Source organism: Oxyura jamaicensis, chromosome 15, assembly GCF_011077185.1.
Source record: "Oxyura jamaicensis isolate SHBP4307 breed ruddy duck chromosome 15, BPBGC_Ojam_1.0, whole genome shotgun sequence".
Lineage (NCBI taxonomy): Eukaryota > Metazoa > Chordata > Aves > Anseriformes > Anatidae > Oxyura > Oxyura jamaicensis.
In genome coordinates this window covers 7,961,033-7,985,366 of record NC_048907.1, presented here as the reverse complement: position 1 = coordinate 7,985,366, position 24,334 = coordinate 7,961,033, and the positions used below count along the sequence as shown (strand labels likewise).

The window sequence follows — 24,334 nt, the reverse complement described above, 5'->3', positions numbered from 1 at the left end:
AATTTTGTAAAATCGATCCAATGTCTTTAGAGAACAACTCGAAGTACTGCTGCTTATGGAGCATGGGAACCCCCCGATGTTATACATTGTCAGGGACCTGTGGAGAACGACGCCCCTGTGGTTGTTGAGCGAGACATGCAAGATGTCCATGTGGTTAATGCAGAGAGCTGGAATCTCCTTGCTGCTGTTAAACTTTAATTTCTGCATTTAAAACAAAGCAGAGCTATATCAAAAAATAACCAAGCCATTTCCACTGGGATAGAATGATTTTAGAATAGGTCATTTTGAGCTGGGACTGCTTGGGATTTGTAGTTAAAGGATTTGTGGTTTGTGGTCACAGTTTGTGACCACAGCTTGTACTGACAGGCTCTTGCCCAGCCATTCCCGATTCAGTTTCTGGGTGATTTTCATTGCCAAGTCGGAAGCCAGGTTCTTGCTCTTGCCTCCAAGATTAAGCAATTTCTTGTAATTCCCTTTTGGGTTTACTTGCAGCACAGGAGGTGAGTGTTTTAAAGGCGGTGTTCCTTTTTTTTGGCAGCTCAATTTTGCTCTTTTCTGTGTGGCTTGGTTTGGTGTTGGCAGGCTTGTACAGGCCCAGCCTCGTGAAGGCTGAGCGGGATGGAAGTCCCGTCCACGCCCCGATGTTTTTGCCGTATCCCAGTCAGATGCTATCTTAATAGGACTCCTTTGGCAGCCACGAGATGTCTGGTCGTTCTAGGCTGGTTTGTGGGGTTGGGTTTGGTGGGGGGCAGTGGATTCTGGCAGTGCCAGCGTAATTGTTCCATATTTCCTGCTCTGAGCCTGTGCCGCCTCCTCCCCTGGAGGCAGCCGAATGAGGGGTTTGTGTGCGGCGTGGGGGCTGGAGGTCGGCGGACCACAGCCCTGCCTTCCTGTGGAAGGCAGTGGGGACAGATGGCAAATGCAGCTGGAGTTGCACCTTGCGTGTTGGTCGTGGCAGTCCCTGCGAGCTGGCTGTCGGTTACTGAGTGGAGGAGGCCATCTGCGTGGAGATGAAGGTCTCGATGACGTTGTGGGAGGATGGCAGCAGCTGACTGTGGCTGTTGGTGGAGTCAGAGCTCTGGTACAGCACCAGGCTGCTGGAGGACACTGTTAAAAGCACAGGCATAAGTTAAGTACAGATTCTCACTGCAGTCTCTTTCTGTGTGCCCACATTTCCAGCACAACTAAAATCTCCTGGCATAGTGGCATAACTACTTCTTCTGTTTAGTGTGCCGTTACATACCTAGCTCAAGCCCCAAGCTAGCCTGAAAGCGTTGTGGGAGGCAGCTCTCAGGGAGTTTGGACTTGAGGTTTCTGCTTGGTTGTTAACGTCCTAGTTAATATCTTTTGTTAGGGAGAAAAGATCTGACTGGAGTCCCTTAATGAGAGAGACTTGAGCTCTCCAGCCCTGAAAACCACCTGCAGGACTGGCTGTGCATGGACACTGTCTTTGTCAGTCTCTATAAGGTTATTTTCCTCTGTCAGTTCTGAAGGAGGGTCCCATTTCCACGTCTGGCCTTATACAGCTTGCACAGACAATTCTCAAAACCATTTCTTCATACCACCTTTTCAGCAACCCCCATCCCTCCCCAAGACACTGGGAGAGCCCTCTTAGAGAATGCTGAACCCCAGGTGCCATTTTCGGACTGGGTTTTACGGCGTTGGCAGGAGAAACCAGGCAATATGGGGTTTAAGGTAGCAGTGGCTGCTCTTCTTACCAGCAGGGCTTGAGGTGAGGCGCGGGCCAGGCTGAAGGTGCTGGATGGTTGTGTCTTGGTTCTGTAAATGTATCGTCGGTGCCTGCGATACCGGCGTGTGCATCCCAGACTCTGTGTGGGTTTCTGAGTCAGATGTGAACGCCTAGAGGAAAGAAAGTTAGCGGTGCCTGGTTTCTGCATCCCTGCTAACAGGCACACAAGGAGAGTATTAGCAGGAGCGCGCAGGTGCTGTTTCCAAGGAGATTAAATTCTCCTTGATGGTGCAGTGACCAGTTTGCTTTAATGCCTCCAGCATTGCAGCTGCTGCCAGCGAGGCAAGGAGAAGAGAAAGGTCATTCTGCTGGGATGGCCTAGACCACACACCCAAAAACTCCCTGACAAGCCCGGGGCTCCCTGCAGGTGTATCTGTAAGGCGGGGGAACAAACAGATGTGCTACAGGCTGTTACCTGCTTAGTTGGTGTCAGGTTAGTCAGGGCGCTGAGGTTGGCGGTGTCTGTTATCACCATGGTCTGCGGTAAGAGGCCCGTATGTGTGTACTGGGCCACCTCGGACTTGGGGCCGTAGAGAGCTGTGCATGAAAGAAAACAAGATCATGTGGGTGCTGGAGCCGTGCGTGACGTTAGCTTGGTTGAGCTTTTTCTTCATGCTGCCTCTCTGTGAACCAGTGGGAGTGGAGGGACAGGGAGGTGAATGCAAGGGGAAAAGCAATTTAATAATGGTGGCAGTTATGTTTCAGAACCAGCAAACGCTCCAGAGCAGGGCCTTTTGTTTGTTTTGTTTAAGCACATTAGTTCACGCTCTTACCGTGAGGGTTCTGTATCTGGGCCATGGTGGCCATGAAGGGGCTCTGGTTTATGTGGCTCTGGACCTGCTGCATGAGGGGCTGCTGGTAGGATGGGTGCAGCTGCTGGGAGAACTGGACAGGCTGCAGGGTGGTGAGGCTGCTCCCCATGCTGTTTATCACGGGAACGCTCTGGGGCTGGGTTGAAGCCAGGCCTGAAAAACAAGGACTACTGTCAGTGGTGTCTCACACCGCGGGAGGAGTGGCTGCTCTGCAGCAGGGCCTCTGAAATGGTGGTCATGGCAGGTCTGTTGTAGCAGGGCGAGTTCAGATCCTGCTTTTCAGGAAATCGGTCGGTTAGCCATGGTTACGAGTAGATTTCATGCCTGTGAAAATGAAGTGGGGCTGTGCAAAACGTGTAATGCAGACAGGTACCACGAAAACCCCCTCTGACTTCCTGTGTTTGCTCCTGGGGTGCATCCCTTTGTAGCAGTATAGATCTCTTGCCAGTTTAGTGATAGCCCCATGTAAAGCTCTGCGGGAGGGTCCTCACTCAGAAAGGAGCTCAGAGCTACATCTCGGAGTCCAGCTTGTTCCTTTATTCTTCTTTGTTATGAAGTTGTTGGCAACAGGGATTACTATGCTGTAGCTGTCCAGCCACGTGAAATGGAAATTAAACTTATTTTGTTAGGGCTGCCAAATTTGGGAACTTGGACCAGTGAGAAAGAGGTAGATGGTTTCACACATCGGTACTCACTTCTGTCCGGACCCTGTTCATGGAAGTCACCAAGTCTCTCTAGCTCTGAGACAGTGGTAATGTTCTGGGAATCTTTTTTCCTCTTCTTTTTTTTTTTTTTTTTTTTTTTTTGCTTGCACAGAATTAGGAACAATATCATAATCTCGGACATAAATGAGGAAATGGAAATTAGCTCACGGTTGGCACCATGGAACAAATAGGACTGCTTTCTTCCCAGGAAGAAGTTATAAGAAGAGAGTATACATTTTATTTTCCTTTATCTAATGAAATGCATTTTGGCAGTAGACTAGTCCTGGAATGAAAAGTAATCTCTTAAGTCCAGAAAAGCTGTCAAAGTATATAAAAAAAAAAAAAAAAGAAAAGTTTTTAAAAGTTTTTACTGCTGTAGGTTCCAAAGGCATATGCTGCTTTTTACAATAGAACAGGATGCTTTGTCTTTCAAGCACTAGGAACATGTTTTAATTTTCATAGTTTTAAGGAGATATTATGTTTGTCTTTGGGAAGATGCACGGGGGTAGGAGAAAACACTGGCATGGGAATAGATTGCACAAGTCCCATGCTCTCAAGACTTGGGTTTCTGTGTAACCTAATTCTAGTATGAATAAGGAACATCTGCCCCTTAATTACATGGGTACTTGTGTGTAGTGCAGTTGAAGATTGTTAGTGTTTGTGGCAATTTCCCCAGGTACCTATCGCTGCCAAATTAGCGCTTTTGTCCCTGAAAGCGGGGAGGCAATGCTGACAATGACACACAGCTCTCTCTGAATCCCGATAAGCCGTCACTCCAGAGAACAAACAGCCGGGTACACTACTCACCTATCACGAGGGTGGAGGCACCTGTGTTGGTGAACGCTGGCGCTAGGGATGAGGTCTCGCCAGCTCCGATCGCCATAACACCGGGCAGCGATGCCATGATCAGGTTCTGCGTTTGCTGGCTCAGTGTGTGTGGGTTTTGCTCTAGGCTGTGCAAGGCGGTCAGGGTGCTGACAGGGGGGAGAGTTCCTCCAGAAGCCGAGATCTGTGTGGAAAGAGAACCGTGAAAAAGCCACCTGCAGCAGGCTGAGTTGTCAAGTCCCAGAGCTGTGATAAACTGCCTGCCTGCCCTTGGCCCCTTGCTAGCTAGGACTTCACACTCGCTTGTCTGCAGTTTTCCTGTTTTCTCATGCTCATCAATTAACTACCAAAGGTCAGCTGATGAAATAATAAGAGTAAATCCTTGCTCTGTTTTAGGTTTTTCATACTAAAAGAGCTCAGAAGGGCTGTACACACGTGAATGAGGGCAGCCCAACTGCACTCTGTAGGGAAGGTTTATCCTGTGCTTTACAGCTGAGGGTAGAAGATGATGCCCTGAGAAATTAAGAGGCTCAGGTAATTTTACATAATTCTAGCTGTGAGTTCAGTACAGAATCCAGGAGTTCCTCTCTTTTTCTTCCCCCTTTCCTCTGAGAAATGCCAGTGCTTTCCCTTTCTCCCAGCAAGCGTCATTTTGTGGCCAGTGAGTTTTCAGACTGAGACCTTAAAGGGGTTGCTGAAAAATGACTTTAGATCTCTTTCCTCATATTTTCTTCAGGCCACATTAACTGACAGTTCCATGTTCTTAGAGATTAAGCGTATCTGTTGCGTAGAACGTATTCTATGCTTAGATGTCTTTCCGATTTAGTTTGTGACCTTGAGTCACCAGAAAATTTAATAACTGTTTTCTCAGCCCCTGAGATGAACCATATCACCTCTGTCCGTGCTCTAACAGGGTTTTGAATTTGCAAGGCCCTTTAGAGATCTGTAGCTGAAGTACTGTGGAACAGGAAAATATCATCCAAATAATTTAGCTGATAAAGAGAATTGTCATTTATACTACTTTTTTTTCTCCCCTCAGAAAAAAGCTAGAAGGACTTGTTAGGAAGAGCAAGCGCTAGCAGGTTAAACAGTGGGACAAATCTTGATAGCAGTTTTAGAAGACAGCTTTAGAAGATGATGTTCAGCACCTCATGAAAGCATTTTTTTTTTTTTTTTTTCTTCAGGGAGAGCCCAGAAAACCAGCAAAGTGAGTGAGTGACTGCAGAGATTTAAATCATACTAATTTGTAGTGAACTTAGCTTTGCCTCAGGCCGGTATGTGCAACTTCTGCCAACCGATTCCTTATAAGCCAGGGAACACGTGCGAACTGAAGATGGCCAGTCATGTAGTCCTAATGCTTAACTGTTAATTATGTGGAAGGAGGTGTAGTTCAAAACAAAACAAAACAAAAACTCAGAAGGAAGTTTGCTTTGAGAAGGTAGGTTCCTGCAATCTAAGTATCAGGTAAGTGTCTCGGTGTGTGCTGCAAACAGGCTGTTGGGCTTAATTCGTACAGGCAAGTAACTGGTCTCTGATCCATTCATCTCACTGGTGTCTGATCAGCTATCTCGAGATGTGTAGAGGTCAAATGACAGATGGAGATGATGAGAGAGTGTCAGTGGGGAAAGGAGAAGAGAAAAGAGTCTCCTGGGAGGAAGGAGATCATATCATAGCTTGAGCTCTGGGTTGATGTGGTGTCGTTCTCCCCCCCCCCCCCCCCCCCCAATAGACTTCTTTTGTTAATCCCAAGGACATGGCTGTGGTTCTTGCTTTCATGTCCTAATGCCCACCCTTCCCATCAGTCACAGGTATCCCAAAAATGCTTATGTTACAGTCAGTGCGAAGTGGCTGTGAGCCTTATCTGTAAGAAAGTGGTTTTAAGGAAATCCTGTTTCTGAGTAGTCCAAATTGTGATCACAAGCAGAGGACCTGACATGGTCTAGGCAGCAGTACATCAGTGTATGTCACTTACCAGCTTAGTGTCTGTGCTCAGTAGGTTCTGGCTGGGCTCCAGCCCAGGGGGAGAAACCTGATGCAGGATGGTTTGGGTGGTCACCATGGAATTGTTCCCGTGGTGGTTGCTGCTGGAGGACTCGGCCTCGCTGGCTGGCTGCTGGTTGTACCTCACTCCTGCATCACAACGGGGGGAAACCGGTCATCAGAAGTGAGAAACGGAGCAACCTTGGTAAACTGGTCATCAGAAGTGAGAAATGGGGCAACTTTGGCAAGTGCTAAATTCAGTTTCCTTTGTGGGCACTTAACTTCAGTGTTTAGAATAGAGACAGGGTGGGTGGTAGGGGAACTAGAACAGGCATTTTTACCAGTTTGCCCTGACTCTCCTCTGTAACTTGGCCTAGCTCCTTCCTCTGATCCTGACTTTAAGGCATGGCTGTGTGCCCTGCAGGGAGCAAGCAGGGTGCACTGGAAGCCCCCTCCTGGGATGCAGGTGTAGAGAGGAGTCTCAGCAAGATCATCTCTTCCCAGAGTGAGAGCAGTTTACCACTGCTGGCCTATGGAGCTGAAGAAGCTCTGTTGTTCTAGGATGTAGAATGACCTTTCCTGATGCCTGAAAACTTAATCACAGCGTGTAATGGTGTTGATATGTATTGGGGAGAGCAATAAGCATGTACAAGAGTGAAAAGATACGGAATTAATCTGTGGTGGCAGCCCAGTGGATAACTTCTTGAAAGGGGATTACTGTCTGCCAGTTGGGAGGGAGTGCAGATTGTCAAAGAGTAAGTGAGGAGATGTGGCTGAAAGTTTTGTTACTGAATTTAATGCTGCTCTGGCTTTTTTAGCCGCTCAGAGATGTGGTCTCTTTGTCACTGATGCTCTTTCCTTATATCATGCTTTTTCTATCTGAATTCACTTCCTAAAGAGTGATGGTTTTGGTGACTGAGTTTGGACAGGTTTGACGGTCTCTTTCAAATCTCCCTCTGCCTGTTTCTTACCGTGAACTTTGCTGGGTGAGAGAGCAGATGGTGGCTGGAGGGAGGACGAGTTGTGAGGAGTTAGAGGGGGAGCAGAGGAGGGCTGTGGCCCGCTGAAGGTGTCCATGGCCAGCTTGTGCCGGAAAGCCTCCTCCTTCCTGCGATTGGCAAACCAGTTGTAAACTCGCACCTCAGTCACCAGGTTCGAGCCCAAGCCCTGGGCTTGGGATGGGGAAACTCCTCTCTGAATGCACTCTGCTCTGTTAGGAAAAAGCACAAGAGGAATCTTGCTGAGCTGGCCTTAGTCAAAGACACAGAGTTAAGTACACAGCCCCAAAGTGGCTGTGGCCTCGCACCCCATGTGGAAGGATCCTGCAAGGTGTAGCAAGACATGGGGCATTACTGGATCCTGTGTGAACAGGTGCTGTTTAGTAGTGGCGTTTCATTCAAGTGTGGCTGGTGGCAATGGTGACATCCACTGCTGTGCCATTATCCTGCCTCTCACGAGCTCTAGCATACCAGGAATGCAGAGAGACCCTGTTCTGCCCTTCCTCAAAGCCAGACACCCAACTTTACCTGTTGCACTCTTCCACCAGGGCCTCTCTCTCTTCTTTGCTGGGGTTTTTCTGTCTCTCATAGGCTTGGAACAGGATCTGTTGTGAAGCAGGACCCCACTTAAAGCGGTTTCTTCGTCCCTTCTTGGTGGGCAGATCGTCTCCCATGGGCTCCTCTGTCAAGATACCCTGGCCAGCATGTGTGAATTCTGCAGGCACAAGAGGGCAAAGGAATTTGCTTTCGGGAAGCATTTCTGGTAGTTCCATGTTCCATCAGTTCTGCTGCCCAGAAGGCCCAATGCAGCTTACCCTTAGAGAAGATCCCATACAAAATGAAGGGTTGAGTCTAGATGGGGTAGAAATACAGCTCCATAATCTGCTAACACTGATAAGGTGTTCCTAGCGGGACTGCGTCTGCCTGTCCCTTTCTGCATGGATTGTATCTCTGCTCACACCTTGGAGGAGTGAAAGCAGATGACTTCAGAGTAAGTATGCCCGGAGTCCTCTCCACAACAATCTAAAGGCCGAATGCCTCATTTTACTTGCAACCCATCAGTACAAAATTAAGTATGGCCAGTTCCAGGCAGACTCTTGAATACAGAAGTGCATGCTGCAGGGATGGGTTCCCAATGGGTGCCCATAAAGAGAGGGTTTAGAATGCACGAGGTGACAGCCAACAGTGCTTTGCTGTGGCAAGTAGAGCAGCATGCTGCTTTTTGCAGCTAAGGGAACTGTTGCTTTAGCTGAAACTGCAAAAGCCTTGTTCTCAGGCAGAAATTTTGTCTCTGTCAGCCTACACTGTTTTAATCTGAGGATGGCTGTCAAACTGTAATTCCAAATGGATAATGTTAGGCTGCTTCTCTTTAGCCAGATGAGGGTTGGGGTGCAGGGTAAGTGCAGGCTGCTTCATGAGGGGGTGTTTTTCCATGTACATTTTGGTTCACCTTACTGAATACTGGCGTGGACTTCTCTAAGCTTCCTGCCAAAAGTGGCTTCTCCTTGATAGAAACGGGGAGCAAGGATTAGCAAGGGAGAAGAGCACAGGCTTTTGTGGAATTAGAGACATGAGAACAGTTGTTGCCATACTTACGCTGGGCCACCTCTCGCTGCTTGCGGACGTACCAGGTGTAGAGGGCTGCCCTTTTTTGGGTCTTCATGGGAGTGCCCTTGTTGAGGTGCTGTGAGAGGTGAGATTGGTTCAGACCAGTAGTGTCCACCACCTCGCGCTGAGGGATGTTGTGCTGCTGGAGGTAGGATTTCACCATCTTCGCTACCCGCCAGGGATCCTCTCTGGAAGGAGCAGAAAACACTCCTCAAGAGAACTATCTCTAATGCCAGTGCATCAGTGGATGCCAAGGATGTGCACTAGAGCTTCCTGAGGCACACCCTGCACATCCGCCATCACCACTGCATGTGGTGAGGCAAGAGCATTAACTGGCTGAATAAGGGAAAGGAGTTCCTTGGTGTCCTGAACCTTGTTCAATTTTGGCTCCACATTCAGGGTAAAAACTGCATGGCATCAGAAATAAGGTGGAAAAGAAATAGCATTAGCTTCCTGTAAACTGATCTCTGCAGGCACTTTGATCTCCCTTTAGGAGAGGAGTAATCTGTGGTTATCAAATGAATTTCCCAATATGTGGCTGTTGTCTTTGCCATCTGCGCTCAGTTTTGTACAAGGTTTTGCCGTGTTCTGTCTAGGCATTTGTCGTCTGTGAATGATAGAAAGCGCTGACCAGCAAATGAGCAAAGGATGCACCTTTCTGCTGGAAAGTAATGCAAAAGTAAAGCATTTTTTGCTGCTAGTGAGAAATAAATGCTGTAAGGAGGGAAGTGACATTGGATTTCAGCATTCAGCTGGATGTTTTATGATTATAGATATCTTTTTCCAGAGCTGACATCTCTCTTACCATTCTCTATGTACCTTTTCTTCTCTATCCTCCTTTAAGGTGTAGGCACTGGCATAAATGTGCTTCATTTTTTCCTGGACAGATTCATTCTGATATTATGCTGAACCTAGTTCACACCCTGAATCTTGTCAAGGAGGAGACCCCATGCAGTGGTGCAGGAAATGAGAACAGGCTTTCATCATAGCGTCACACAACAGCTCTGTATGCATATGTACACCAAGCCATCCAGGATTATGGTTTTGCACATCAGCTGTGTGCAATTCCATTGATTCACATCTAGACCCACTCAAACTTCTACGTGCTTTACAGAAGAACAGGCAACCTATTACTTCCTCTTATTGCCACCTTCCTTTGGGGTAACAGCTGAAGGAATAGATAGACCTACTTGAGACCTATTCACACGACTTGACACTAATCTGGAATTTGGGTTTTTATAATGACTGTGAATCTCTGATTGTTAAGATCACCTGTTAGAATATCCATGTCAGTTCCTAAGGGATATAGAGAAAATGTGACTTTGTGACTTCTCTGTGTGCGTCAATTTCACTAGCACTGAAAATAACAATAAAAATAGACATGCAACCATACAGTCTAGAACCAAAGAGTGCAGGAGCCTCTTTATGGAAAAGATTCTGGTTTAGTTTTTAACAAAGAGCATCCTGCTGTGTATCATCTGTGAAATCTCTGGTGGAAGTGGTTTGCACGATGTAGAAATACAGTGGTGTCACATCCAACACCAGCATCAAAGGAGTAACAGCAGGCAAAAAATGTACCCACGATTATGGAGAAACTGTTGCAAGAGCACACAGGTCTAAGCAACAGGCAACAGCTGTACTATTCATGGCTTTGTTGACTCAGTAAATTGCCGGAGGCTGCAAAGTGATAAGGAGGACAAAGTCCACACCTGTTCTCTCAGAGCAAACACCCTTATCTCTGTTCCCCTCGCAGTCTCTTTCCCAGTGGCTGGATAGTTCAAGGAACAAGCTCTGCTGCAGTTAAAGTATGACAGAAGCGGTGTCAGTTATAGCTCTCTGAAGATTCTGTTTTCTTAAAATAGAACCGTTTGCTTCTCTTCTATGATGGCACAGTTGCTATAGAGGCTTCTATCTTCTAGTCTCTTCCCTTAACCATCTTTGTCTTTCAGAAGCCTCAAGTTAGGCTGAACTCATGAAAGCTTTCCCTTTCTCAGTGTTTTTTTCTTCTCTTGCCATCCAAACCAAGGATCAATCTCTTCCCTCTGTATTTGTGTTAGTCTAGCCAGTACATGTACCCTGAATTTGTTATGCTAGTTCCTGTACAAAGGAGAAAAGGCTCAGACTTGGAATCTCTGTTCTCTTAGATTTGAGCTCTGGCTCAGATGGGAGGAGGAGGAGGGACTGTCATTACTGATGGGAACCTCTGTTATGTATCCATTTCCTTCCTGCACCCTGATCATGAGTCACTTCTATCTCCTCTGACAAGGAGTCTCCTTCTACCTTCCTTACTTCTTTGAGGTAGAAATAAAGCAGGAAGAGCCTGTGAGTCTCTTTTTACAGTACTTCAAAGCCTTAAGTATTTTTGTTTTGAGACAAAGCAGAAAGAGCTCTGTGAGGTAAAATAGTGCAGGGAAGTCTTAGCCCTGTATGACTTCATAGGGCAGTTGTATGAAATCCAAGCTACTCAGTGTGCTGTCAAAACACAGGCTGTAATATTGATGCAGCAATTTTTTTGGCCCTAGGCTACATCACAGAACAAGTGGTGGCAGTTGGTCAGCTCAACCTCACATGAACCATTGCCCAAACACCTAGTTCCATGTCTTTATCGTTGTCTAAGACATCATAAAGTGAAGCCTTCACTGGTGGTAAGACTCACTGACTGTCAGAGGGTAGGATTTCACTCTAAACCTAGTTTTCCTGGTTCTAGCTGCACTAAAATCTCGATTCCTGAGTTAGAACTGTAGGAATAGGTCTGCCTTTCTCAAACTCTCTTCTGTCTGCAAGCCTCTTTTCTGTATTTTTATCTTTTCTTTCTTAGATGCAAGCTGTCTCCCCACACCTTGTTCTCCCAGGTCTAATTTCTGCCTGCAGATTTTTCTCACATAGTTTTTATTTCCTTCTTCCTAAGTCTTGCTGTCAGCTTCATCTTGCCCTCTGAGCATAGCCCCTCTCCCTGACTCATCTCAGTCATAGGGGCCTGGGTCCTCTCTGCATTCCAGCTTCCCATTTTCTTAGTTCTGAGGTCACTTTTTAAGGGCGTTTTCACCTCCCTTTTGTTACCTGAACAATAAGTAACCCAGGTAGTTAGTTATAAACTCAAAGGGAACAAGAGGCTGGTTGATAATTTATAGCAACATCTCAAATTTAAATGGAAAGTAAATATCAAGTTGTTAGCATTAAAGAAAACCCATTCCAGAGAGCTGGAGATGTAACATTCAGGGGACCTTCTCCTTCCTTCGCTATTACTGAGTTTCCTTTCTTTTTCCTTTGTTCCTTTCTTTCCCTTCCCCTTCCTCATTTTTTCCTTCTCTCCTTTCATTCTTTCCTGTTCTCTGATTCTCAGGTAAGAGAATCCTTCGTTTCCTCGAGGTAGGTTCTGAATTTCTGCTTTGGACCAGACCTCGCTTAAGCAGAGGTTCAGAGCCGGGAAGTTCTCAGGACCATCCTCTGGCCCTTTCCTCTGGAGCCTGCCAGACAGCCCTCACTGATGTCAGTGCACAGCCTGGAGCCGAGCTAGGCAGAGAGCAGGGAAGGTAAGACCATCCGGCAGGGTTCCTTTCTATTGAACTTGGCCTGGTTTGCCTCATCTTGGTTTATATGTGGAAATGAAAGGGGTGTGGCAGCTTCATCTCCAGATTCCCCAGCTAGAGCCATTCTAAGACGCGCTGTCAAGGGGGAAAAGATTGACCCTTTATCATCACAGCTTTTTCTTTTTTCCTTGTGGAAAACATGCTTTTATCCCTGCCTCCAGGGGAAATCTGTCGCTTATCTCCATTTCTCTCTTTCCTAATGGAGTTTTACCCCTTGCCCTACAGGTGAATTGTTGCTATACCTCTCTCTATTTGCTGTACATGTAGTAGTACAATCTGTTCCTTCTCCCAAGGTAGCTTCTTTCTTGCCTTCTGCTCTAGGTAATACCTGATAATTACTCCACGCAGCTCCACTTTACTAGGGAGTTATTTATTCTTTACCACAGATGCAGTTCTTTGTGTAGAGTGATTTAGAAAGAATGCTGTTATTCAAATTGCAAATTTATGGAAGATCAGTGAGATAGATTTAGGGGTGAAATAGGATATTAATTCCTCACTAGAGAAGCCTTTGTATGAACTTCCTCTGTCAGCCGTTTTCTGCAGGGACAAAATGTGGTAAATGCCCAGAGGTTCACCCCGTTGTGTGGATGTCTGTTGTCTACATCCTGTTTTGTTCATCTGTGCTTAGTGGTTCTGAAACTGTGGCTTCAACTTCAGTGGTCCTGTGAGGACGTATTTGGTCTCTTGATGCTATCACTCTTCCTTTCCACCACCTGGCAAGCCTAACAATGGTTTCTTTCCTGATACTACTTAATGAGCAATGCCTTCAGTTACCACAAAGACTTTCTTCTATCGCTTGTAGCTGCCCACAAGTCAATCGTTCTGTTCAAATGTGGTTTACAGTGTTAGACAATTGTTAGGCCAAAGAAGCTTCTGTCTAAAGGCAGAAGTGCCTCCATTGGGTTTCTAGATTTGAAATCCTTGTGTGGATGCTGAAATAGATTTGCAAGCATTGAAGTTCTGCTGTGGATACCTGGGCTTGGAGATTAGTTCTTGCCTTCCTTCCTTTTATTGGTAGCTGGCAGTCATTTCCACTATAGACTGTTCTGCCCTGCCTGTAATTATTTACAGTATTATTTTAAGGACATTACCTTTTGCCATATGTTAATGGAAAGGTTTGTTCTTAAAACTAAAAAGATGTTTATTAATAGGTAACAACTGCTTAGATATTATCAAACCCTGATACTGGTTCAGATGCTTTGAATAGATTCCCAGACATACAATTGCTTTAAATACATTATATATATCTTTGATCAGAAATTTGAAACCTGACTATATAGACTTCCTACTATCCTCACTTTATCTTGAATAATTTTAATCTATTATATTCCTTCATAAGTATGCTTCTAACTTTTTGGCTGAAACTGGGACTTCTGGTCCACTTCATTACTGTCCTGAGCAGCAGAAGTGAATTACTCCATCCTTTAATACTGGGGTCTGTCAAAATAAAGCTTTGAAGTTCAGAACAAAGCTTTGCAATGAAGACCCAGTACAAGGCTTAGAATATCCTGGTTCTTGCCCAGTCCTCTCTCTGCTCTCCTAATGTTTTAGGTAAAAGTCATAGAATCCCATTCTGTAAAAGGGGAATGCTGCTCAACTGTCTGCCTGCAGAGAGATGGGAGAATGTTGGTTGGAAAGCATTAACATTACAGGTTTGCAGGAGAGGTAAGTGTTGTGCTGAGGCTGGTAATAAGCACAGGAAAGACCAGTAGCAAGTTCCCAGAAAGGCAGGGAGGGTCAGAAAACAGATTTCACACTGGATTGAAGGTAACAGGAAGGAATTCCTTCCATCTGCGAGCCTGTTCCCCGATCACAGTGGATGGCATGTTAGTCCTGCTTCACCCATTCATTAGAGAGAACAGGACAAAGCCAGGTGCTCCTCTTCAACTTCCATGGCTGCCTTTGTGGAGAGATACCTGATCAGAAGTTAATGATCAAAAAGCTTATCAGGGGCTTTTCATCTATAAATTTATAAGACAAAAGAGAAATAATAAAGCCATTGGATAATTAGTAACTAGCCAGGGCCCGCCCGGTGCCACTGGTCTCAAACTACCCCAAGACCTGTACGCAGACTCAGGGAGACGAGAAGGAGACAAGGATGAGGGGAAGGAAACAAGTGTGGAAGGGAGAGGGAAAATTAGCCAGGAAGACATCAAAATGGGAGGATTAGCAGCAGAGACAAAAGTGGGGAGAGAAACGGGAATACCTAAAAAGAACAAGGGAGAAGAAAAGTAAGGGGAACAGAGACTAAAAGATGTAACAGAGCTGGAAGGGGGGAAGATGAGAGGAGAAAGAGGCTCACTGGTCCAAAAAGAAGACTGAATTGCTGGGAATGCTCTCCCCACCCAGGTAAGAGCTGATCCAGTGAATTTACCTCTCTTGGGTACTGCAGAGTCATCAACTCCCAGTCTACCAGGGAGCTTTCATCTCTTAAGTATTTACAGTGAAACTCCTGACATGGTGTTTTTCTAGCTTTGGCCTTTGTGGTGGGATTTTAAGTTTGCTTCTTATTGTTACCTTTTATATTAATTTTGTTTGCTTATGAAGAGGAGTGACCAGAAAGCCTGAGAAATTCTCTAACTGGGTTTTAGTTTTAGTGAAGATTTTAAGTGCGGAATATTGCTGCATCTTGTGTCTTCTGTCAGCTTGTGATTTCAAAATATCCACCCCCAAAATGGGCAAGATTCTGCTTCTGTTGTGCTAGATAGCTTGGGATGGCCCCGACCCTTGCTTGGGCAAACCTCTTAGCGTGCCCACAGGAATAACATCCTGGGAAGAATCCCAAATAGGAATCTTGGTGGATGTTTCTCTGAGCCTGTTATAAGGCTTATTGGCTCAGGGAACTCTGCCTGTTTTTTGATTTCAAAAATGCCTGTATGCAAAAGCAAAATTGTGTGGCAGTAAAACCTGTGATTGTTGCCGTGTGTGTTCTGTTGTAGTTGTGACAGGCAGTGGATGGTAGGAACGTAGTTTGTTCTGCCTAGGTTTTAACCTCTGCATCTATTTGATTTGTGCTCTTTCTACAAGAAAAATCTCCAGTGAAGTGAGGAGAACTTTGCACTCGCAGGAATGACAAGAACAAGTTATCTTGGTTTGTCTTAGACCAATAATCTATAGCAAAAAATGGTAAAATTAAAAATATTTATCTCCTTAAAAACAGCAGGAAAGCATTGCAACTTCAATTTACCATAAATTCATAGCCTAAAATATGATACCAGTTCAGAGTGACCGTATATATTTTCTTTTTTCATCCCTTGATGACTGAAATTGTGAATCCTACAAAAATGTAAATCTTAAACTAGCATTTAGTCAGAGATGTAAGTTATACAGGCCTCAGACTGTTCTCAAGCTAGATGATATAAGCGTTTCAAATATGTAATCAGGGTCCGTGGCTCTCTTTATGCATTTTAAGTGAGATTAAAAGAGAAAATTTGAGCATCTGTAAGGAACTGGGGGAGTGTTTTGGGAGAGCTGCTAGTCTGGGCATGGTTGAAGATTGTCTCTCCAGCTAGATCAATTGTGAATACCAGGGACACTGAGCGGAGGGGTAAGGAAAAGAGATTTAGAGGGAGAATACAAGAAAGCAGCAAAGAGGAGCCTTACTGTAATAGTCTTTCCACCACAGCCTTCTGGTGAGCAGCCTCTTCAGGGCTCAAGTTTTCCAGCTCCTTCATTATCGGAGGGGTAAATTCCTCCCCGTCATCAGAGGTTTCATCTTCCGATAACCTGGATTCCCCCATTCCATTGGGGAGATTGGGGATTTCGGGACAAGATTCCCCTTTCTCTGTCTGGAGGGCGTTGATGGCGCGCTGACTTTCACTCTGGAGCATGTAGGGTTCCACTTCGCTCAGTGCCTTAATCAGGGTCTCCTTGGTTAGCCCCGACTCCAGCAGCGCTCCCAGCAGCTCCACTTGAAGATGACTCAGCTTCGAGACCATGGTCTTCAGGCTGGTGTCCCTCGGATCTGAATTCCAGGTTATCCCGCTTCCAGCTTCCCTACACCATGTTCCTGAGGTAACGCGCCCGACTGTCAGCAGAGTGGGCACAGCACAGCCTCCCGCCTTTACGCCCCCCCAAAAAAAACAAAATACAAAATTGAGCCACTTCAGACCCCCCACGACTGTCCTGAGCCAGTGCTGATAAAGGGACCCTTGGCTATCTGTTTACATTGGAGCAATGTAAATTCTCCAAGGTTCATATTTATCTGTGTGCTTAGCAAGTTACTGAACTTTGGACTTCAGCACTGCAGCAGCAGTTCACAAAGTGCAGAGGGAGAGAAAGCAGGGGGAGGGGGAAAGGGAGGGAAGCAGAAGGGAGAAGGAGAGTAAAATGAAGGGATAGAAGTTCTGCCAGCATGGAGAAGAAAAGTAAGATATAGAAAAAGAAAAGGGGAGAATGAGAAAGGAAAAGCATGACTTTCTGTTGGCCCTATCAGATGTAGAGAAGGAAGAGATGGAGTACCAAAGAGGAAGAGGCACGTTTGGCTCTGCCTGGCTCAGGAGAAGGTGCTACTGTTGGAAGGTGGCAGAGCCTACTCAGAGCTCTGGCTGTGGTGAAGTTGAGCTACTTGCAGCCCCTAACGAAGGCTTTGGGCTGAGAGAAAGCTGCTTGAGGCTGAGAGAAAGCTACCCTGGCAGCCTCGGTAGCCTTTGTGCAACCCTCCAGTAGAGAAGAGCAACGGCTGGGTTTACGGAAGTGTTCTAAGACTCACAGGACATTCTGGAGATCCAGCTGACTTCGGTGGCAGAGCATCAAGTGTTAAATGACTTTTTCACTTCTGCCTTTTTCCTTGCTGGGTATCTTGATATACAAATACCAGTCCCACCATTATAACTTGCTCTGTTTATTGCTTAACTGATGAGCAGGTGCAGTGTGCCCACAATTCAGAGGATTACAGGGCTTGCCCCGTTGAGCTTGTGATTCAAACACATGATAAGGAATAGCCCTGGGTGTTGGTACATGCTGAAAGTCCCCCTCCTATCTTCAGTTGCCGTGCTTCTGAGAAGTGCCGGCTTTGGTTCCCATTTATCACCCCCTCTTGATACCAGCCCCACTCTAATGTTCTACTCCCACCTGTTGGGTGACTTCTGAAAACATGTTCTCCAGCTCAGCTGGAATTATTTAGTGCAGTTCTCAGGGAGTCATTGTGACAAAGGTTTTTTCTGCTCTGAAAATATATAAATGACTCTCTCTGCTTTGAGTGGCTAAACTAGGAAATAGCTTGTTGTGGACTTGATCGTGTATGAGCATCTTGTGCAAATGATTCCTTCTTACGTGATCAAGAGGATTTAAAACCAATGTTTTAACAGATTTCCTAGGGGCAGCTACTTGTCTCTTTACACGCTCCTATCAAGCCCGAGCTAAGAGGAGCCCAATTTCAAAAACTGCTAGTTCCAAAACTCACTAGTGTCCTGAGACAGTGCTGCAAGGTGACCTTGGTTCCTATTTCCCTTTGTGGGCAGCGCTAACCATGCTCTCCAGGCTGCTGTGACAAAATGCTGAAGTCAGCAGCTGAAGGATAGTGCTCTTTTTCAGACTGGACCCCTTCTTCCGCACAGCAAACTATGGTTGTACTGCTGGGTTGACCCTTTCAACCAGGACTTGTTAACCTTTTGTTTCAGGTGGCGTCTACACCCAGGGTACCACCAGCTCCCCTTGCTGCAATGACCTAAAAAAAAGTTCAGATGGCTACAGAAGACCGTGAGGCAAAAAAGAAGTAACCATTTGGAGTCCATGTAAAAATACTTAATGTAAGAAACTTTCTTGTGAATGTTGATGTAAAAATACATCTTTGGTTTCTAAAGGTTTGTTTGTTGTTATACCGTAAGAGCACTTAAGGAGCGGTGAGTTTTTTGGGATCATCCTAGCAATGTTTTGATACCATTTATATGCATTTTACTCTTGATTTCACTTGTGCTCATTTTTCTCCTCCATAGACATGCCAATGCTGGTCAATAACAGGAATTGTAATTTGTAATTGTAGTATCCAACTGTGATATGTATCTTATTCACGATACATCCTTATAATTTAAGAACTTTGCAAATGGGGATAACAGATTGTGGGCCTTCCACCATACGTGACAGAAGATTCTGTCATACTAAGTTACTTCTGTTCTTCTGTGGCACGGTGATTTCTTCTACCTAAACTAAGATGGAAAATATCATTGTTCTTATTTAAAAGATTGTCCAATCTATTTTCTGTAAGTCTGTCTCTTGTATGCTTGGGGAGGAATGGGAGGGACAAACAACCCAAACTTCAGGCAAAAATGGCAGTCTTTGTCAAGGGGAACTGTAAGGAGAAGAAAACAGCAACAAATTAAGTCTATGTTGTGTGGTTTCAAGGATTCCTTATGCATCCAAAAGCCCTTTCCCTGTTGCTTCTGCTTGCTCTGGAGACCTTCAATTGCAGTGGGTTTTAAAATAGCCTGTTTTGAAACTGGTGAAATATGAAGACTTTGGAAACAGAAATGAACATCTGTTTGTATGTTAGGACCTCACTGAATGCTACCACTGGATGCCGTGTGGAGAATCGTGAGCTGAAAATGGAAACCTTTCAAATATGGAGGAGGTAAATACTCTATCGCTTTCACCTGAAGTGCTTTTTCCCTTGGTCTATTAGAGTTGCCCATTTTAAACTGTAGTAGCCTAGACAATTAACAAAACATGAAAGAAACTTTTTTTCGACTTCTACATCATCACCTTTACATTCACTGTAACCTGCCAGACCCTGCTAGTTAATGGTTCAGGACTCCATTAAGTAATTCAGGTTCTTCAGTGCAGGAAAACTAGTGACCTTTTTAGTGTTTCTTAAACGTTACAAATTGCTAGCAGTCAGACTGAACACTTGGGAAGTAGACAGGAGACTGCTGCTGTGAGTTACTTCTATTTTAGATGTGGACAATAAAGATTGCAATATCATTTTTTTTTTTTTCTCAGATTATTACAAGTGCCACAACGTGCTGTTCTGAGGTAATAAGGACAGCAGAGGTCAAGGGTGGAAGCTGCAATGCACTCCAGTGCTTTAACCAACTAAATTATAGTTCTAGTAGGAGAGCAAGAGCAAAATGGTAGAATGCCATAATCCATAATACTCTTGTAACTCAATTGTACCTCACAGATTTTGCCTTGAGAATGAGTATTAGAAAGAAAAGGAGTTTGTTGCAATTAAGGAAATCAACATACACTAAGCACTGGTAATAAATGCAAATGGATATGGCAAAACAATTTGCTGGGCCATTATTTGATTCTTAATTTACCCAGACTAACATGATCTTCGTAATTGTGATAGGGCAAGTTTTTGAAGTTTGAAAACACTGAATGATACTGGTTGTTCTTCTCATGTTCGCAATATCTGGTTTTGTTGTTCTGTAAAATTGCTTGGTTTTCCCTAGATGTAACTAATATGGTGGCTGAACTCCCTCAAATTCAGTGGTTCAGTGACTAGGCATAAGCAGCTTTACAACATTAAACTGGCCAGATTAACAGCAGGCTCACAAATAATGTTTTATTATCAAATTGGTTTGGATTCAGATTGCAGAAATTTATCAGTAATCACAAGAAGTCTGATTTCTATTTTATTTTAATGGAAAGTTTAATAAAGATTGTTTAAACACATTTGAATACTTTGCCTTGTCCTCTGTGCACTTTAATACAACTTTGAATTTTTCTGCTGTTGTTTTCTTCATTTCTCCTGAAGTAGTAGGCAGTCTGCTAACACTGTGTGACAGCCCTCTCATAAAGCTGGGCTCCTGGCATTCTCCAGCATCCTTCCTGGGTTTGTTGCCATTGGAGGCAAGGATGTCCCTGGTTCCTCCAGATTTTTTTTTATTGATGTCTAATAGCCAGTCTCAATTAATGTCCCAATGTAATCCTTTCTCCACTACATGTAATAAAGTGGATGATTTAATACTGGTAACTAGTGTATGAAAGCATAAATAGGTAGAAAATAAGAAAGTTATTCTTATTTTAGATTTACTGGTCTGTATTCTCATTATTACACTATTACCAAAGTAATAGATGGTAGAGTCCGGTGAACAGAATGGAAGGCAGATAAGAATCCTAAAGCCTGAATTCTTAAATCAATACATCTATGACCTTTGTTTCCATTTATTGAATTATATTTATCACTAAGTGTACATCATGAACAATGCAGTAATATGCTAGGATAAAGCCAGCCTACTGTGACTTGAAGGAGCATACTGGGAAAGAAAGAAATCCAAATATTTTTATGATATGAGTGCTAGTAGAGGGAGCCTGCAGAGTTCCATGAAAAGGGTGGTAAAATTGCCATTGGCAAAAGAAACACAGAGAAGCGGTTCTCTTAATAGTTTTTTATTTATTTACCATTTTACTGTTCTTCCTGCTGAGATCACTAAATGCTTTATTGGCCTGAATAACATTAACATAGTCACCTCTGATATCTGAGTTGTTTTATGTTCACCCCTATTTCTGTGCTTGGGGAAAAGAAGGTTATGCAAGTGACAAAACCGATTATTTATGCCCTGGGAGCTTGGCACATGACTCTGAAAAATCCAAGGTAATTGTCATTTATATATTGTTTTCATAGGGTTGGATTCCAGCTATTTGTGCAAACCCTGGGTATCTCAGTGGGAAAGAACTTACTTGAATACATGCTTTTAATGTTCCCACTACATATCCATTCTATGCTTTAATTGAGTAGTCTGTTGTAAATATGTGATAATGTAACTGAAAATGTGATTTTTACAGAGGAGTTGTACGTGGGTTTTTTTGTGCCTCCTTTTGAATTAGAATCACCAGAATTTTCAGAACCAAGAGGGGGAGGCTATCTTTTGACTGAGACACAGGAATAGCTTCACAAGCTTCTCCTTACCACTGTTTGCAGGCTGCAGTTACATTCAGAAGAATTAATCTTTTCCTCTTTATCACCAAAGATTGTGTTTGTTAAGCTTTAGGAGCCTCAGTGACACTGAGGCTAAGGTGTAACAGCTATTAAGAACTGAACTAACTGGCTGCAGAGCTGGGAGGTATGGTGTGATAATGCCATAGGACATAATGGATGTAAATTATAGGCTGGCTGCCTCTTTCTTTCTCTTTTCAGTCCTATTCTGGTATGGAGAAATAGGACTGTCATTCTTGTTCATCCTTCCATTTCCCCTTCACTTATACACTGTCTCTATCACCAGCGTGAGGATGAGTTGGAGAACAGGAACAGCTCTGGAGTTCAGTTAATGAAAGAGTTTCCCACTAGGTGGTAGTGAAGAGAATCATGTCATGCAACTGGTCAGTGCACATCTTAATTATTTTTTCAACAAGGGGAATCCCACAAGGATCTTACAAGCAGAACAGCCTAGCATAGCTGTGAGCTATACTGTCAAAACTTGATCTCTCGATTTTTGCATTCCCTAGTTGTTTCTGTGGCATTTGCTCCTCCTAAAACCAAGCTGCATTAACAGCTCTACCTGTCACGTCCTTTCCTGAAAGGTGAAGTGAATCTACATGGATCTACTATGGTTTTCTTTCTACCTCCATTATAAAGGCATCAAGGCACAGTTAGCTAAATGTCATCTAGCGACACTCAAGCTCTTTGGAGAGGAGGACTCTTTGTAGCCAGTACCTACTTCCACCACACTTGCCTGTCTGTGCTCTGGGAACTACATAAAAGAAAATACAGTATTTTTGTTTGCTGCTAGTTTTGAAATACTTTGACAGGTCTAGGTGGTACATCAGTCTACATCAAAGACACCAGAAAGAACAGCTATTTTGGAAGGGCTTTGTAACGCCAGATTAAATTGTCACTGAAATTCAGAGTAAAGCTCTCTTGTAGGTCCAAAGAAAGAATACACAAAAGAGATGCTGGGAAAGTTACCTGCAGAATGCAAGCTGTGCTTCCCTTTGGAGGGAGGGCAGATGTTGAGTCTGCAAGGAGGAATAAGTTTCTCCTGTGAATTCATCTGACCACTGTAACATAATAGAGCAAGCATGCAAAACCATTTAGTAATTTACACACAAAGCCTGAGATGCTGGAAAAAAAAATACTTAAATGCCCATCAACAAAGAATCACTTTTGTCAAATTAATGTGTTGCAAGTTTTGCAAAACTGAGAAACTGGAAGGTATTTCAGGAAGGACACAAAGCAGGAATATTGTTTTATAGATAGTGTCTTTTATATTGTGTCAGAAAAAAAAAAAAAACAAAAACAAACAAAAACAACAACAAAAAAAGAAAGGATATTTAGTATCAAGACAACATTGAAACATTGATTTATCTTTCCCTGCATTGATTCAAGTCTTCTCTCTTGCATTTATTATATCAGAACCATTGAAAAGGGTAGCATAAACGTACATCCCAGAGATACTGGGGTAGCACAACAGAGTGAAGATTCCAAATTATTTGTCAGTTTTCTAATTGTTACTGTAGGTTCTTCTGCTGTGATGAGGAAGGAGAAAACAAGGAGACTTCCCCATTGTGCAAGTCCTATCACCAGTCTGACCATTTTTTCATTTAAAATGGGGAAAATGAATTTCCACAAACCTGATGAACTAGGCTACGCATCCTACAGCTCAAGGTTTTATGCGTGACTCGCTCCTCTCTGTTTATATCCTAGCTAGCCAAAGTTTTAATTCTTGCTGAGATAAGCACAAGTATTGCGTGTAAATTTGGAGATGTGAGAGATGTTAGTGTTGCTGCCTAATCCTTCCCTACACATAGCAGCCATGACTGACCCCAGCAAGAATCCCACTAAGCCAGTCAGTCATGATGCTTTGATTATTCACACCACCTAGCTGATAAATCCAATTCCCAAGCAGATTTTTTTTAAGTGTCAGGAGCTCTAAGGTCATTCCTGTCCACAAGGCCAAAGGACTATGAGAAGTGCAGAAGATTTGCGTGTTGAGGTGTGACAACACCCCAAAGCTGTGAATCACTTGTAATACCCCAGAAGAAAATGTAAGGGAGAGAAAATGACTTCCTTTCATCTCCAGTGAAACTCTTCGTCATGTTTTCTATGCGCGCATAGTGTAGAAGCTTGTGAAGCTTCCTACTAAAAGCTCGTTTAAGTTAAGCACAAGAATCCCAGACATTCCCTCCACCAAGAACATCTGCCCACGCAACATCTTCTGTCCACAATGCCCCCCAACTTCAGGTGGCTGCAGCACGCTGCATTTCCTCTTTACTGATGAGGAAACCAAGCTAGCAGAGAAGTGAACCACCCAGGGTTGCACAGAACTGAGAAGAAATTATTTGTTCTCAACTTTTAATCCTGTCTCGTGACTACATACAAGTTTTTTTTTTTTTTTTTTTTTTTTTTAACCCCTATTTAAGAGAATAAATAAGGTGAGCAAAATTAAGTCATATATTCTATCCACTACTAATAAAAATAAGCTCAGTTGGGCTCTAGAGGCCATTTTGGGGACATGATGCACCTGTAGATGCAAGGACATTGTCCTAATGCCCATTCAGTTTTTTTCGAAGATTTTCGCAAAGTTATATTAAGGCACCGAATTTCTACATACCTAAAAACCAAAACCCACCTATTTTTACCAGACCTGGGCGTTATTCTCCTCCTTCCATTTCACGCGGTTACCTCACCTCCAGCTGCAAGCTAAAATTGGCTCGCCTCCCTCCCACACGGAGAGGAGCAATGAGCCTGAAGTCCGCAGCTCCGCGGCGAGCGGAGCCCCGCGGGCGCTGTGCGGGACGTGCCGGGAGGGACGGGACCACCGAACCCGGGCAGCAAACCCAGGCCGGGGCCCCGGCCCTGCGCTCGGCAGCATCGCCACCAAGGAGCGCGGAGCCGGCAGCAGCGCTGGTGAAGCTGCTCACGTCGGTTTGGCCACGCTCCTGAGCGTTGTCGTCCTTGCTGTGAGCCTTCCGACAAATAAAACGTAACAAAACCCACCCAGCTTTACCGTCCTGTCCCGTTTTTTGCTGTCTGCCCAGACCGACGAGTCTCCACGAGCACCCCCACCGCAAGGGGGACACCCAACCCCTTACCACCCCTTCACCCAGCCTCCTGCAGGACCCCTTCGGGGCTCCCCGCCGCTGTCGTTTTCCGGCGGAGGAGCCCGAGGCGGCCGGGGCTGGCCTC

The 24,334-nt window shown here is 44.6% G+C and overlaps 1 protein-coding gene and 1 long non-coding RNA gene across 3 annotated transcripts; one reads left to right on the top strand and one right to left on the bottom strand.

Moving 5' to 3' along the window:
- Positions 1-173: 173 nt before the first annotated feature.
- On the bottom strand, positions 174-16,619 carry HNF1A (HNF1 homeobox A). The gene is made up of 10 exons (XM_035341056.1): positions 15,871-16,619; positions 8,666-8,865; positions 7,598-7,784; positions 7,043-7,281; positions 6,064-6,221; positions 4,074-4,275; positions 2,524-2,715; positions 2,166-2,287; positions 1,719-1,860; positions 174-1,107 (listed from the first exon to the last, which is right to left on the bottom strand). Exons 1-10 carry the CDS (start codon positions 16,203-16,205, stop codon positions 980-982), a joined length of 1,905 nt encoding a protein of 634 aa, XP_035196947.1. The 5' UTR covers positions 16,206-16,619; the 3' UTR covers positions 174-979.
- Positions 8,809-19,887, top strand: LOC118175137. Of its 2 annotated transcripts, none has more exons than XR_004754894.1 (3): positions 8,809-12,210; positions 17,889-18,017; positions 18,758-19,887. It is a non-coding gene; the product is annotated as an uncharacterized LOC118175137 (long non-coding RNA). The 2 variants fall into 2 exon arrangements; XR_004754893.1 differs by lacking the exon at positions 8,809-12,210 and adding an exon at positions 12,217-14,616.
- The last annotated feature ends 4,447 nt before the right edge of the window (positions 19,888-24,334 follow it).